Below are 15,921 nucleotides of genomic sequence, written 5' to 3'. Positions count from 1 at the left end.
ATTTGGAGTTCCCTCGGGAGGGTTGGGGGTGGATGGGGGGATTTGGGAATTTTTTGGGAATTTTTTTTTGGATTTTGGGGATATTTTGGGGGGGTTGGGGGTCTCTGACCTCCCCTCCCCCTCCCCCCAGGCCAACTCTCCCCCCGTCATCGTCAACACCGACACCCTGGAGGCCCCGGCCTATGTGAGCCCCAAAAACCCCCAAAACCTCCCCAAAACCCCGCCTGGAATTCCCAAAATCCACCCCAGAACCCTCTGGAACCGCCCCCAAAATTCCTCCAAAAATCACCCAAAATTCCATCGAAATCCCCCCGAAATCGCCCCAAAATTCCAGCAAAATCCCCCCAAAATTCCATCGAAATCCCCCGAAATCGCCCCAAAATTCCAGCAAAATCCCCCTGAAATTGCCCCAAAATTCCAGCAAAATCCCCCCAAAATTCCATCGAAATCCCCCCGAAATCGCCCCAAAATTCCAGCAAAGTCAGCCCAAATCCAGCCCAAAATTCCCCTAAAAATCGCCCCAAAATTCCCCAAAAATTGCCAAATTCCATGAAATTCAGCCCAAATCCACACCAAAATCGCCCCAAAATTCCAACAAATTCAGCCCAAATCCAGCCCAAAATTCCCTCCAAAATTCCATCAAAATTTCCCAAAAATTCCCAGCAAAATTCCCCAAAAATCGCCCCAAAATTCCATCAAAATCCCCCGAAATCGCCCCAAAATTCCAGCAAAGTCAGCCCAAATCCAGCCCAAAATTCCCCCAAAAATCACCCCAAAATTGCAACAAATTCAGCCCAAATCCAGCCCAAAATTCCCCAAAAAATTCCATCAAAATCCCCCCAAAATCCATCCCCAAATCTCCCCCGCCTTTCATCAAAATTCATCCCCAAAATCCCTCCAAAATTCCGTCCAGATCCTCCCAAAGTTCCCACAAAATTCACCCCCAAAAATCCTCCCCAAATCTTCCCAAATCCCCCCCAAATTCCCCAAATTTTCTCCCAAAATCCCAAATTTCTTCTTTTTTTCTTTCGGCAGGTGAACGGCACCGAGGGGGAGATGGAGTACGAGGAGATCACTCTGGAGAGGGTGAGAGCCCCGAAATCCCCAAAAATCCACAAAAATCCCCAAAAATCCAAAAAAATCCACCAAAGATCCCAAAAATCACCAAAAATCCCAAAAATCCAGAAAATCCACCAAAAATCCCCAGAAATCCACCAAAAATCCCCAAAAATCCCCAAAAATCCACCAAAATCTGCCCCAGATCCACCTGGGAGCCCCAAAATCGGAGTCGGGAGCCCCAAAACCCCTGGGAGCCCCAAAATCGCCCAAAATCAGCCCAAAAATCCAAATGGGAACCCCAAAAAAATCCCCAAATTTGCCTAAAAAATCTACCTGGGAAGCCCAAAATCCACCTGGGAACCCCCAAATCCCCCAAAATCAGCGCAAAAATTCACCTGGGAACCCCAAAAAATCCCAAATTTCCCAAAAATCTTCCCTGGATCCACCTGGGAACCCCAAAATCGGAGTCGCGGGGCCCCAAAAACCCCTGGGAGCCCCAAAATCAGCCCCAAAATTCAATTTGCAACCCCAAAATCCACCTCAAAATCCACCTGGGGGCCCCGAAAATTCACCTGGGAACCCTAAAAAAATCCCAAAATTCCCCAAAAATCTTCCCTGGATCCACCTGGGAACCCCAAAATCGGAATCAGGAGCCCCAGAAATTCCTGGGAGCCCCAAAATCAGCCCAAAAATCCACCTGGGAACCCCAAAAAAAATCACAAAAAATCCACCTGGGAACCCCAAAAAATCCCAAAATCCACCTGGGAACCCCAAAAAAATCACAAAAAATCCACCTGGGAACCCCAAAAATCCCAAAAGTCTTCCCTGGATCCACCTGGGAACCCCAAAATCGGAGTCGGGGGGCCCCAAAACCCCTGGGAGCCCCAAAATTCAATTTGCAACCCCAAAATCCACCTCAAAATCCACCCGGGAATCCAAAAATTCCCCAAAATCCACCTGGGAGCCCCAAAAATTCACCTGGAACCCCAAAATTCCACCTGGGAATCCAAAAAATCCACCCGGGAACCCCAAAAAAAAACCCCAACCCAGCCCCAAAATCCACCCAGGATCCCAAAATTCAGCGGGAATCCCCGAATTCCCCCTGGGACCCCCCAAAATCCTCCCCAAACCCCAAATTCTCCTTTCATTTTTTTTTTTTTGGATGTTTCTCCTGGGATTTTTGGGGGTTTTTGGGGGAATTTGGGGGTTTAAAGTTCGGGGATTTTTGGGGGGGATTTTTTTGGGCTCATGGGACCCCAAAATCCATCTGGGAACCCCAAGAAAAACCCCAAAATTCCCTTTTTTTTAGTTGTTTTTTAGGGATTTTTAGGCGTTTTTGGTGGGTTTTTTTGGGGTTTTTGAGGTCTGGCTGTTCTGGGGGTTTTGGGGGTGGATTTTGGGGTTTTTTTTGGGGTATTTTGGGTTTGACAGGACCCCAAATTCCCGCAGGGGAACTCGGGGTTGGGGTTCAGCATCGCGGGGGGCACCGACAACCCCCACGTCGGGGACGACCCCGGATCTTCATCACCAAAATCATCCCCGGGGGCGCCGCCGCCCAGGACGGGCGGCTCAGGTGAGGAACCGCCCCAAATCTCCTGAAATCACCCCAAAACCAGCCCAAAGCGGCTTCAGGAACCTCAAAAACCCGAGAAACACCCCCAAAATTCCAAAATCCACCCCAAAATCGTCGCCGGCGCTGCCGGCCGCCCAGGACGGGCGGCTCAGGTGAGGAACCGCCCCAAAATCTCCCGAAATCACCCCAAAATCAGCTTTAGGACTCTCAGAAACCCCAAAAACCACCCCAAAAATGCCAAAATTCACCCCAAAATCGTCGCCGGCGCTGCCGCTGCCCAGGACAGGCGGCTCAGGTGAGGAATCGCCCCAAAATCTCCCAAAATTGCCCCAAAATCTCCAAAATCACCCCAAAATCGCCTAAAACCCACCCCAAGTCACCCAAAATCACCCCCAAATCTCCCCAAATTACCCAAAATCACCCAAAAATAACATCCAGGAGCTTCAAATACCCCAAAATCTTCCCCGGGAACTCCAAAATCCCACAAAATTCACCCAAAACCCTTTAAAAACGAGCCCAGGTTGGGCAGCTTGGGGGAGAAATCAGCACGAAATGACCCAAACTCACCCAAAGTGTCCCCAAACCACCCTGAAACCCCCCAAAATTCCGGAATTTTTCCCAAAATCCCCTGGATTTGCCCCAATCCAGGGTCAACGACAGCAGGTGAATGAGGCCGATGTCCCAAAACTGCCCCAAATCCCCCAAAACTCACCCTAAACAGCCCAAACCGGCCTGAAATCCCCAAAATGCCCAAAAAATCCCCAAAATTCCGGAATTTTTCCCAAAATCCCCCGGATTTGCCCCGATCCAGGGTCAACGACAGCATCCTGTTCGTGAACGAGGCCGATGTGCGGGAGATCCCCCCAAAACTGCCCCAAATCCCCCCCCAAAACTGCCCAAAACCTCCCCTAGAACCACCCCAAAACAGCTCCAAACCTCCTAAAATGCCCAAAAAATCCCCAAAATTCCGGAATTTTTCCCAAAATCCCCCGGATTTGCCCCGATCCAGGTCAACGACAGCATCCTGTTGGTGAACGAGGCCGATGTGCGGGAGGTGCCCCCAAAACCCTCCAGGAACCGCCCCAAAACTGCCCCAAACCAGCCTGAAACCCCACAAAATGCCCAAAAAATCCCCAAAATTCTGGATTTTTTCCCAAAATCTCCTGGATTTGCCCCAATCCAGGGTCAATGATGGCATCCTGTTGGTGAACGAGGCCGATGTGCGGGAGGTGCCCCAAAACTGCCCCAAATCCCCCCAAAACTCACCCAAACCACCCCAAACCAGCCTGAAACCCCCCAAAATGCCCAAAAAATCCCCCAAAATTCCAGAATTTTTCCCAAAATCCCCGGATTTGCCCCGATCCAGGGTCAATGACAGCATCCTGTTGGTGAACGAGGCCGATGTGCGGGAGGTGCCCCCAAACCCTCCAGGAACCGCCCCAGAACTGCCCAAACCAGCCTGAAACCCCCTAAAATGCCCAAAAATCCTCAAAAATTCCGGATTTTTTCCCAAAATCCCCCGGATTTGCCCCGATCCAGGGTCAACGACAGCATCCTGTTCGTGAACGAGGCCGATGTGCGGGAGGTGCCCCCAAAACCACCCCAAACCAGCCTGAAATCCCCCAAAATGCCCAAAAAATCCCCAAAAATTCCGGAATTTTTCCCAAAATCCCCCGGATTTGCCCCGATCCAGGGTCAATGACAGCATCCTGTTCGTGAACGAGGCCGATGTGCGGGAGGTGCCCCCAAAACTGCCCCAAATCCCCCCCAAAACTGCCCAAACCAGCCTGAAACCCCCCAAAATGCCCTAAAAATCCCCAAAATTCCGGATTTTTTCCCAAAATCCCCCGGATTTGCCCTGATCCAGGGTCAATGACGGCATCCTGTTGGTGAACGAGGCCGATGTGCGGGAGATCCCCCCAAAACTGCCCCAAATCCCCCCAAAACTCACCCTAAACAGCCTGAAACCCCCCAAAATGCCCAAAAAATCCCCCAAAATTCCGGATTTTTCCCAAAATCCCCCGGGATTTGCCCCGATCCAGGGTCAACGACAGCATCCTGTTCGTGAACGAGGCCGATGTGCGGGAGGTGCCGCACTCGGCGGCCGTGGAGGCGCTCAAGGAGGCCGGGGCCGTGGTGCGGCTCTACGTGATGAGGAGGAAGGTCCCGGCCGAGCGGGTGGTGGAGGTGAAGCTCATCAAAGGGCCCAAAGGTACCCCAAAAACCCCAGAACCCGCCCCAAAATTCCTGAAATCCCCCAAATCAGCTTCAAATCCACGAAATGCAGCCCCAAATCCGTCCAGGAAATCGAAAATCCTCAAAATCCACCCCAAAATCCATTAAATTCATCTCCAAATCCCTGAAATCCACCCCAAAATCCCTGAAATCCACCCCAAAATGCCCCTGGGGGAGGAGGAGGAGGAGGAGGAAGGTCCCAGCCGAGCGGGTGGTGGAGGTCAAGCTCATCAAAGGGCCCCAAAGGTACCCAAAAACCCAAAACCGCCCCAAAATTCCTGAAATCCCCAAAATCCGGCTCGAAAAACCCCAAATCCAGCCCAAAATCCGTGAAATTCATCTCAAAATCCCCCAAATCCGGCCCCGAAATCATCCTGGGAGCCTCAAAATCCACCTGAGGATCCATCAAATCCACCCAAAATCTACCCCAAAATCACCCCAAAATCCACCTGGGAACCCCAAAATTCCTGAAATCCCCCAAATCCAGCCCTGGATCCATCCAGAAATCGAAAATCCTCAAATCCCCCCAAAATCCCTGAAATCCCACCCCAAAATCTCCCCAGGACACCAGAATTTGCCTTGGGAACCCCAAAAACCCTGAATCCACCCCAAGAACCCCAAAATCCACCTGGGGACCCCAAAATCGTTCTAAAGGACACAAAATTCCCCCCAAATCCAGCCCAGGAGCCCCAAATTCCCTAAATCCCCCCAAAAATCCACCTGGGGACCCCAAAATTCCCAAATTCAGCCCGAAATTCCCCTCAGGGACCCAAAATTCCCCAAATCTCCCCCAAAATCCACCTGGGGACCCCAAAATTCCCCAAATTCAGCCAAAATTCCCCTCAGGGACCCAAAATTCCCCAAATCTCCCCAAAATCCACCTGGGGACCCCAAAATTCCCCAAATTCAGCCCGAAATTCCCCTCAGGGACCCAAAATTCCCATTCCCCAAATCTCCCCCAAAATCCACCTGGGGACCCCAAAATTCCCAAATTCAGCCCGAAATTCCCCTCAGGGACCCAAAATTCCCATTCCCAAATCTCCCCCAAAATCCACCTGGGGACCCCAAAATTCCCCAAATTCAGCCCGAAATTCCCCTCAGGGACCCAAAATTCCCCAAATCTCCCCAAAATCCACCTGGGGACCCCAAAATCCACCCGGGGACCCCAAAATTCTCCAAATTCAGCCCAAAATTCCCCTCAGGGACCCAAAATTCCCCAAATCTCCCCCAAAATCCACCTGGGGACCCCAAAATTCCCCAAATTCAGCCCGAAATTCCCCTCGGGGGCGGAAAATTCCCCCAAATCCCCCCAGGAGCCCCAAATTTGGGGACACTTGGGGACATTCGGGGACCTCCCAGGGGGACAAGGGGGGAGGTGACAAAGGGGGGGACACAGGGGACACAGGTGACAATGGGAGGTGACAATGGGAGGTGACACAGGTGACAATGGGAGGTGACGATGGGGGACAAAGGTGACAGTGGAGAGGTGACAATAGGGGACAAAGGTGACAATGGAGGTGACAATGGGGGACAATGGTGACAATGGGAGGTGACAATGGGGGAGAGGTGACACAGGTGACAATGGGAGGTGACAATGGGAGGTGACAATGGGAGGTGACAATGGGGGACAAAGGTGACAATGGGGAGGTGACAATGGGAGGTGACAATGGGAGGTGACAATGGGAGGTGACACAGGTGACAATGGGGGACAAAGGTGACAATGGGAGGTGACAATGGGAGGTGACAATGGGGGACAAAGGTGACAATGGGAGGTGACAATGGGAGGTGACAAAGGTGACACAGGTGACAATGGGGGACAAAGGTGACAATGGGAGGTGACAATGGGAGGTGACACAGGTGACGATGGGAGGTGACACAGGTGACAATGGGAGGTGACAATGGGGGACAAAGGTGACAGTGGGAGGTGACAATGGGAGGTGACAAGGTGACACAGGTGACAATGGGGGACAAAGGTGACAATGACACAGGTGACGATGGGGGACAAAGGTGACAATGGGAGGTGACAGTGGGAGGTGACAATGGGGGACAAAGGTGACACAGGTGACAGTGGGAGGTGACACAGGTGACAAAGGTGACAATGGGAGGTGACAATGGGAGGTGACAATGGGGGCGAGGTGACACAGGTGACAATGGGAGGTGACAATGGAGAGGTGACAATGGGGGACAAAGGTGACACAGGTGACAGTGGGAGGTGACAATGGGATGTGACAATGGGGAGGTGACAATGGGGGAGAGGTGACACAGGTGACAATGGGATGTGACAATGGGGAGGTGACAATGGGGGAGAGGTGACACAGGTGACAAAGGTGACAATGGGAGGTGACAATGGGGAGTCAAAGTGGGGGAGGTGACAAAGGGGAACAACAAAAGGGGGGTGACAAAGGTGACAACGGTGACGGAGGTGACAGAGGTGACCACCAAGGAGGGGTGGTGACCGCGCCACCAGGGGGGAGGTGACAACGAGGAGGTGACAACAAGGAGGTGACAACGAGGAAGGTGGCAATGGGGGAACAACAGCAAAAGGGGGGTGACAGCGGTGACAGCGGTGACACCACGGCGGGGGGGACAGTGGGGGGGAGGTGACACCGGTGTCCCCGGGCAGGTCTGGGGTTCAGCATCGCGGGGGGCGTGGGCAACCAGCACATCCCGGGGACAACAGCATCTACGTCACCAAGGTCATCGAGGGGGGGGCGGCGCACAAGGACGGGCGGCTGCAGGTCGGGGACAAGATCCTGGCCGTGAGTTGGGGACACCGGGGACACCGGGGACACCGGGGGGGCTGGGGATACTGGGGACACCGGGGGGGATTGGGACACCGGGACATTGGGGACACCGGGGACAACCGGGGGGCTGGGGACATCAGGGACACTGTGGGGGATTGGGGACATCGGGGACACCAGGGGGGTTGGGGACATCAGGGACACTGTGGGGGATTGGGACACCGGGGACATTGGGGACACCAGGGGGTAGGGGACATCAGGGACACCGGGGACACCGGGGGGGCTGGGGACATCGGGGACACCGGGGACACCGGGGGGCTGGGGACACCGGGGACACCGGGGGTATGGGGACACCGGGGGGGATTGGGACACCCGGGGACACCGGGGGGTTGGGGACACCGGGGACACCAGGGACACCGGGGGGGTTGGGGACATCAGGGACAGTGTGGGGGATTGGGACACCAGGGACACTGGGGACACCGGGGACACCGGGGGGCTGGGGACACGGGGGGGGCTGGGGACATCGGGGACACCGGGGGGGGATTGGGACACCGGGGACATTGGGGACACCGGGGGGGCTGGGGACACCGGGGACACCGGGGGTTTGGGGACATCGGGGACACCGGGGGGGATTGGGGACACCGGGGGGGCTGGGGACATCGAGGACATTGGAGGGTTGGGGACATCAGGGACACCGGGGGGGCTGGGGACATCAGGGACACTGGGGGGGTTGGGGACATTGGGGACACCGGGGACACCAGGGACACCGGGGGGGATTGGGGACACTGGGGACATTGGAGGATTGGGGACATCAGGGACACTGGGGGGGATTGGGGACATTGGGGGCATCGGGGACATTGTGGGGTTGGGGACACCGAGGACACCGGGGGGTTGGGGACACGGGGGACATTGGGGGGGATTGGGGACATCGGGGACACCGGGGGGGTTGGGGACATTGGGGACATCAGGGAGGTTTGGGGACATGAAGGGCACTGGGGACATCTGGGGACATCAGGGGGCTTGGGGACACCGGGGACATTGAGGCAGTTTTGGGGCACTGGGGACACTGGGGGCGTTGGGGACATCGGGGGGATTTGGGAGTGTTGGGGACATCGGGGGGGTGGCCGGGGCGGGGTGGTGGCACTGCTGTCCCCATGTCCCTTCCCTGCGTCCGTGTGACCCCAAATCCCTTGTCCCCAATGTCCCCATCGTCCCCGGTGTCCCCAATCCCCCCAATGTCCCCAACATCCCAAATGTCCCAAAGCCCCCCAAATGTCCCCCATGTCCCCAATGTCCCCAAAACTGCCTCAATGTCCCCAATGTCCCCAAACCCCCCAATGTCCCCAACATCCCAAATGTCCCAAAACCCCCCAAATGTCCCCCATGTCCCCAATGTCCCCAAAACTGCCTCAATGTCCCCAATGTCCCCAAACCCCCCAATGTCCCCAACATCCCAAATGTCCCAAAACCCCCCAAATGTCCCCCATGTCCCCAATGTCCCCAAAACTGCCTCAATGTCCCCAATGTCCCCAAACCCCCCAATGTCCCCAACATCCCAAATGTCCCAAAGCCCCCCAAATGTCCCCCATGTCCCCAATGTCCCCAAAACTGCCTCAATGTCCCCAATGTCCCCAAACCCCCCAATGTCCCCAACATCCCAAATGTCCCAAAACCCCCCAAATGTCCCCCATGTCCCCAAAACTGCCTCAATGTCCCTAAATGTCCCCAAAACTCCCTCAATGTCCCCAATGTCCCCAAATGTCCCCAATGTCCCCAGCCCCTCCACTGTCCCCACTGTCCCCAATGTCCCCAAATCTCCTCGGTGTCCCCAATGTCCCCAAGTGTCCCCAATTCCCCAATGTCCCGAATCCCCCAATGTCCCCAATCCCCCCAAATGTCCCCAATGTCCCCAAGTGTCCCCAAACCCCCCCAATGTCCCCAATGTCCCCAAATGTCCCCAGTGTCCCCAAATGTCCCCAGAATCTCCACAATCCCCCCAATGTCCCCAGCCCCTCCACTGTCCCCAATGTCCCCAAATCTCCTCGATGTCCCAAATCCCCTCAGTGTCCCCAATGTCCCCAAGTGTCCCCAATCCCCCAATGTCCCCAATCCCCCAAATGTCCCCAATGTCCCCAAGTGTCCCCAAACCCCCAATGTCCCCAATCCCCCCAATGTCCCCAATGTCCCCAAACGTCCCCGACGTGTCCCCAGTGTCCCCAATGCCCCCGTGTCCCCAGGTGAACAACGTCAGCCTGGAGGACGTCATGCACGAGGACGCGGTGGCGGCGCTCAAGAACACCTACGACGTGGTGTACCTGCGCGTGGCCAAGGCCACCGTGCCCGGCCTCGGGGACACCTACGGGCCCCCCGACGTCACCGGCTGTGAGCGCCACGCCGGGGACGCCGGGGACGCCGGGGACGCCGGGGGGGTCGGGGGCAGCAGGGACGTTGGGGGGATTGAGGACATGGAGGGGGACTGGGGACTTTGGGGACATCGGGGGCTTGGGGACGTTGAGGAGGATTGGAGGGGTTGGGGACACTGGGGACATTGAGGTGGGTTGGGGACTTTGGGGGGATTGGGGACACAGGGGACATCGGGGACACTGAGGGGGTTGGGGACATTTGAAGACATTTGGGGACATTTGGGACATCTGGGATTGGGGACATTTGGGGGATTGGGGACATTGGGGACATTTGGGACATCAGGGAGTGGGGACATCGGGGGATTGGGGACATTGGGGACATTTGGGACATCAGGGATTGGGGACATTTGGGGACATTTGGGGACATTGGGGGGATTGGGGACACAGGGGACATTTGGATCACTGAGGGGATTGGGGACATTGGAGGACTTTGGGGACATTTGGGGACATTTGGGACATCAGGGATTTGGGGACATCAGGGGATTGGGGACATTGGGGACATTTGGAACATCAGGGATTTGGGAACATTTGGGGGACTGGGGACATTGGGGACATTTGGGACATCAGGGATTTGGGGACATCGGGGGGATTGGGGACACTGGGGACATTTGGGACATCAGGGATTGGGGACATTTGGGGGATTGGGGACATTTGGGACCTCAGGGATTTGGGGACATTTGGGGACATTTGGGGGATTGGGGACATTGGGGACATTTGGGACGTCAGGGATTTGGGGACATCGGGGATTGGGGGAAGGACATCAGTGGTGGGGCTCCCCCCGTCCTTGTGTCCCCGTCGTTGTCCCCAGTGTCCCCAAATGTCCCTTTGTCCCCGAATGTCCTAAATTTCCTCAGTGTCCCCAGCTGTCCCCAACCTGCTCCACCCCCCTGGAGGGGGAGCTGCCCCCCCAGAGCTCCCCGTCCTCGGCGTCCCCCACGTCCTCGCTGTCACAAATGTCCTCGATTCCTTTGACACCCCGCCATGTCCCCGCTGTCCCCTGATGTCCCCAACTGTCCCCAGCCTACTCGGCCCACCTGGACTCGGAGCTGCCCCCCCAGAGCTTCCTGGGCCCCGAGTTCCCCCCGGCGCTGACCCCGACGTCCCCAAGGCGCTTCTCGCCCGGCCCCAAGGAGCTGCTGCCCGACGACGACGTCCCCAGGTCTGTCCCCGAGTGTCCCCAAGTGTCCCCAAGGTGTCCCTGATGTCCCCAAGGGTCACTCAGGGTCCCCAAGGGTCACGCAGGGTCCCCAGGGGTCACTCAGGGGTGTCCCCAAGGCGCTTCTCGCCCGGCCCCAAGGAGCTGCTGCCCGACGACGACGTCCCCAGGTCTGTCCCCGAGTGTCCCCAAGGTGTCCCCAGTGTCCCAAGGTGTCCCCGATGTCCCCAAGGGTCACTCTGGGTCCCCAAGGGTCACTCAGGGGTGTCCCCAAGGAGCTACTGCCCGACGACGACGTCCCCAGGTCTGTCCCCAAGTGTCCCCAAGGTGTCCCCGATGTCCCCAAGGTGTCCCTGATGTCCCCAAGGTGTCCCTGATGTCCCCAAGGGTCACTCTGGGTCACTCAGGGTCCCCAGGGGTCACTCAGGGGTGTCCCCAAGGCGCTTCTCGCCCGGCCCCAAGGAGCTGCTGCCCGACGACGACGTCCCCAGGTCTGTCCCCGAGTGTCCCCAAGGTGTCACCGATGTCCCCAAGGTGTCCCCGATGTCCCCAAGGGTCACTCTGGGTCACTCAGGGTCCCCAGGGCTCACTCAGGGTCACTCAGGGGTGTCCCCAAGGAGCTGCTGCCCGACGACGACGTCCCCAGGTCTGTCCCCAAGTGCCCCCAAGTGTCCCCGATGTCCCCAAGGTGTCCCCGATGTCCCCAAGGTGTCACCGATGTCCCCAAGGGTCACTCAGGGTCCCCAGGAGTCACTCAGGGTCCCCAAGGGTCACGCAGGGTCCCCAAGGGTCACTCAGGGGTGTCCCCAAGGAGCTGCTGCCCGACGACGACGTCCCCAGGTCTGTCCCCGATGTCCCCAAGTGTCCCCAAGGTGTCCCCGAGGTGTCCCCGATGTCCCCAAGGGTCACTCAGGGTCACTCAGGGGTGTCCCCAAGGAGCTGCTGCCCGACGTTGATGTCCCCACATCTGTCCCCAGTTGTCCCTGCAGTGTCCCCGGGGCTGTCCCCGGTGTCCCCAAACCGGTCCCACCCCACCCAGGGGCTCCCCAAGGTGAACAACGTCAGCCTGGAGGATGTCATCCATCGTGTCCCCAACGTCCCCAAGTGTCCCCAACCCTCCCAGTGCCCCCAAAATCCCCCCTTCATCACAAATGTCCCCAGTGTCCCCAGATGTCCCCAATTCCCCAAAGTCCCCAAATGTCCCCAATGTCCCCAAAGTCCCCAATCCCCCCAAATGTCCCCAATCCCCCCAAATGTCCCCAAATGTCCCCAATGTCCCCAATGTCCCCAATCCCCCCAAATGTCCCCAATTCCCCAAAGTCCCCAAATGTCCCCAATGTCCCTGGTGTCCCCAAAGTCCCCAAATGTCCCCAATTCCCCAAAGTCCCCAAATGTCCCCAATCCCCCCAAATGTCCCCAATGTCCCCAAATGTCCCCAATCCCCCCAAATGTCCCCAATGTCCCCAATCCCCCAATGTCCCCAAATGTCCCCAATCCCCCTGATGTCCTCAAATGTCCCCACTGTCCCCAATGTACCCAAATGTTCCCAATGTCCCCAATGTCCCCAAATGTCCCCAAATGTCCCCAATGTCCCCAAATGTCCCCAAAGTCCCCAATCCCCCCAAATGTCCCCAATCCCCCCAAATGTCCCCAATGTCCCCAATTCCCCAAAGTCCCCAAATGTCCTCAATCCCCCAAATGTCCCCAATGTCCCCGAAGTCCCCACTGTCCCCAATGTCCCCAAAGTCCCCAATTCCCCAAATGTCCCCAAATGTCCCCAAAGTCCCCAATCCCCCCAAATGTCCCCAATCCCCCTGATGTCCCCAAATGTCCCCACTGTCCCCAATGTCCCCAAATGTCCCAAATCCCCCTGATGTCCCCAAATGTCCCCACTGTCCCCAATGTCCCCAAATGTCCCCAATGTCCCCAATCCCCCAATGTCCCCAAATGTCCCCACTGTCCCCAATGTACCCAAATGTTCCCAATGTCCCCAAAGTCCCCAATTCCCCAAAGTCCCCAAATGTCCCCAATCCCCCCAAATGTCCCCAATGTCCCCAAAGTCCCCAATTCCCCAAAGTCCCCAAATGTCCCCAATCCCCCCAAATGTCCCCAATGTCCCCAATGTCCCCAACGTCCCCGGTGTCCCCAGGGACCCGCGGCGCATCGTGATCCCGCGCGGCTCCACCGGGCTGGGCTTCAACATCGTGGGGGGCGAGGACGGTGAGGGGATCTTCATCTCCTTCATCCTGGCGGGGGGCCCGGCCGACCTCAGCGGGGAGCTGCGCAAGGGCGACCAGATCCTCTCGGTGGGTGGCACCGGGGACACCGGGGACACCCTTGGGGACACCTGGGGACACCGGCCGCGGCGGTGGAGCGGGGCCGTCTGGGGGATTTTGGGGTTTTTTGGGGTTTTTTTTGGGGTTTTTTGGTCACCACCGTCATCATCCTCACCATTCAAAGGGGTCCTGGGTCACCCTGAGAGTGTCCCTGGGGTGTCACAGCCCCTTGGTGGCACCTGGGGACACCAGGGGACACCGGCCGGGGCGGTGGAGCGGGGCCGTCTGGGGGGTTTTGGGGTTTTTTGGGGTTTTTTTGGGGTTTTTTGGTCACCACCGTCATCATCCTCACCATTCAAAGGGGTCCTGGGTCACCCTGAGAGTGTCCCTGGGGTGTCACAGCCCCTTGGTGGCACCTGGGGACACTTGGGGACACCGGCCGCGGCGGTGGAGCAGGGCTGTCTGGGGGGTTTTGGGGTTTTTTTGGGGTTTTTTTGGGGGTTTTTTTGGGGGTTTTTTTGGGGTTTTTTTTTGTTTTTTGGGGGGTTTTTTTGGGGTTTTTTTGGGTTTTTTGGGGTTTTTTGGGGGTTTTTGGGGGGTTTTTTTGGGGTTTTTTTGGGTTTTTTTGTCCCCAAGTGCCACCACGTGACCCCACCTGTCCCAGGTGTCCCCAAATGTCCTTATGCCCCATTTTTTCCCCATTTTTCCCCATTTCCCCCCATTTTTTCCCCATTTTCCCCCATTTCCCCCGCCCCGCCGATGTCCCCAAGTGCCACCGCCGCGTGTCCCCACCTGTCCCAGGTGTCCCCAGGTGTCCCCAAATGTCCATTTCCCCCTTTTTCCCCCATTTTCCTCCAATTTTCCCCCGTTTTTTTCCCGTTTTTTTCCCGTTTTTCCCCCATTTCCCCCGCCCCGCCGTTGTCCCCAAGTGCCACCGCCGTTGTCCCCACCTGTCCCAGGTGTCCCCAAATGTCCCCAAATGTCCTTTTCCCCCATTTTTTCCCCATTTTCCCCCCATTTTCCCTTTTTTCCTCATTTTCCCCCAATTTTCCCCCGTTTTTTTCCCGTTTTTCCCCCATTTCCCCCGCCCCGCCGTTGTCCCCAAGTGCCACCGCCGCGTGTCCCCAGCTGTCCCCGCGTGTCCCCGCAGGTGAACGGGGTGGATCTGCGCGGGGCCACCCACGAGCAGGCGGCGCTGGCCCTGAAGAACGCCGGCCAGTCGGTGACCATCGTGGCCCAGTACCGGCCCGAAGGTGACACTGGGAGTGTCCCCAAGGGTCCCCAAGGGTCCCCAGGGGTCCACAAATGTCCCCAAGGGTCCCCAGATGTCCCCAAGTGTCCCCAAATGTCCCCAGATGTCCCCAGGGGTCCCCAAATGTCCCCAAGGGTCCCCAGGGGTCACCAGATGTCCCCAGGGGTCCCCAAATGTCCTCAAGGGTCCCCAAAGGTCCCCAAGGGTCCCCAAGGGTCCCCAAGAGTCCCCAGGGGTCCCCAAGGGTCCCCAAATGTCCCCAAATGTCCCCAAGTGTCCCCAAATGTCCCCAGATGTCCCCAGGGGTCCCCAAGGGTCCCCAAGAGTCCCCAGGGGTCCCCAGGGATCCCCAGATGTCCCCAAGGGTCCCCAAGTGTCCCCAAGGGTCCCCAGATGTCCCCAGGGGTCCCCAAATGTCCTCAAGGGTCCCCAAAATCCCCTCAATGTCCTGAATCCCCCAACGACCCCAAAAATCCCCAGTTTTCCCAAAACCCCCGGAATTCACCCCAAAATCTCAATTTCAGAGTACGGGCGCTTCAAGGCCGAGATCCCCCAAATATCCCAAAAAATCCCCAAAATTCCCGAACTCCCCCAAATCTTCCATTCCCTCCTTCATCCCAAACACCCCAAAATCCCCAATTTTCCCGAAACCCCCGGAATTCACCCCAAAATCTCAATTTCAGAGTACGGGCGCTTCGAGGCCAAGATCCACGACCTGCGGGAGCAGCTCCTGAGCAGCAGCCTCGGCTCCGGCAGCGCCTCCCTGCGCAGCGACCCCAAACGCGGCTTCTACGTCCGGTGGGGATTGGGCGATTTTGGGCTTTTGGGGCTTTTTTGGGGTTTTTTGGGTTTTTTTGTGAATTTGTGTGAATTTTTGGCGATTTTTTGGCGATTTTTTGCGATTTTTTGGTGATTTTTTGGCGATTTTTTGGTGATTTTTTTTGATTTTTTGTGAGATTTTTGGAGAGATTTTTGAGAATTTGAAGATTTGGGATCTTGGGGACATTGAGGGGATTTGGTGGAGTTTGGGTTTTTTGGGATTTTTTGGGTTTTTTGGGATTTTTTGGGTTTTTGGGGTTTTTTGGGATCTCTCGGCTCCGGCAGCGCCTCCCTGCGCAGCGACCCCAAACGCGGCTTCTACGTCCGGTGGGGATTGGGCGATTTTGGGCTTTTGGGGCTTTTTTGGGATTTTTTGGTTTTTTTTGT

The 15,921-nt window shown here is 56.9% G+C and overlaps 2 protein-coding genes across 2 annotated transcripts in view; one reads left to right on the top strand and one right to left on the bottom strand.

Annotated features, from left to right (window-relative positions):
* The window catches only part of HNRNPUL1 (heterogeneous nuclear ribonucleoprotein U like 1), a gene marked incomplete at its 3' end in the record, with an annotated part of 32,232 nt that extends 32,082 nt beyond the window's left edge, over positions 1 to 150 (bottom strand). Inside the window, 1 exon segment of the mRNA XM_068178102.1 lies at positions 110 to 150. Coding sequence (XP_068034203.1) covers positions 110 to 150 — 41 coding nt within the window.
* Positions 82 to 15,921, top strand: part of DLG4 (discs large MAGUK scaffold protein 4) — a 28,905-nt gene continuing 13,065 nt past the window's right edge. The window contains 12 exon segments of the mRNA XM_068178103.1: positions 82 to 184; positions 1,036 to 1,086; positions 2,509 to 2,572; positions 2,575 to 2,632; positions 4,675 to 4,844; positions 7,491 to 7,529; positions 7,532 to 7,626; positions 9,846 to 9,990; positions 11,052 to 11,190; positions 13,337 to 13,493; positions 14,614 to 14,716; positions 15,399 to 15,513. Of these exon segments, the coding sequence (XP_068034204.1) occupies positions 1,057 to 1,086; positions 2,509 to 2,572; positions 2,575 to 2,632; positions 4,675 to 4,844; positions 7,491 to 7,529; positions 7,532 to 7,626; positions 9,846 to 9,990; positions 11,052 to 11,190; positions 13,337 to 13,493; positions 14,614 to 14,716; positions 15,399 to 15,513 (1,115 nt within the window). The 5' untranslated portion in view covers positions 82 to 184; positions 1,036 to 1,056.

The sequence above is a fragment of the Anomalospiza imberbis genome, unplaced genomic scaffold (assembly GCF_031753505.1).
Source record: "Anomalospiza imberbis isolate Cuckoo-Finch-1a 21T00152 unplaced genomic scaffold, ASM3175350v1 scaffold_177, whole genome shotgun sequence".
NCBI lineage: Eukaryota > Metazoa > Chordata > Aves > Passeriformes > Viduidae > Anomalospiza > Anomalospiza imberbis.
The sequence above is the reverse complement of the archived record's forward strand: the minus strand, read 5'-3'. Positions and strand labels throughout refer to the sequence as shown.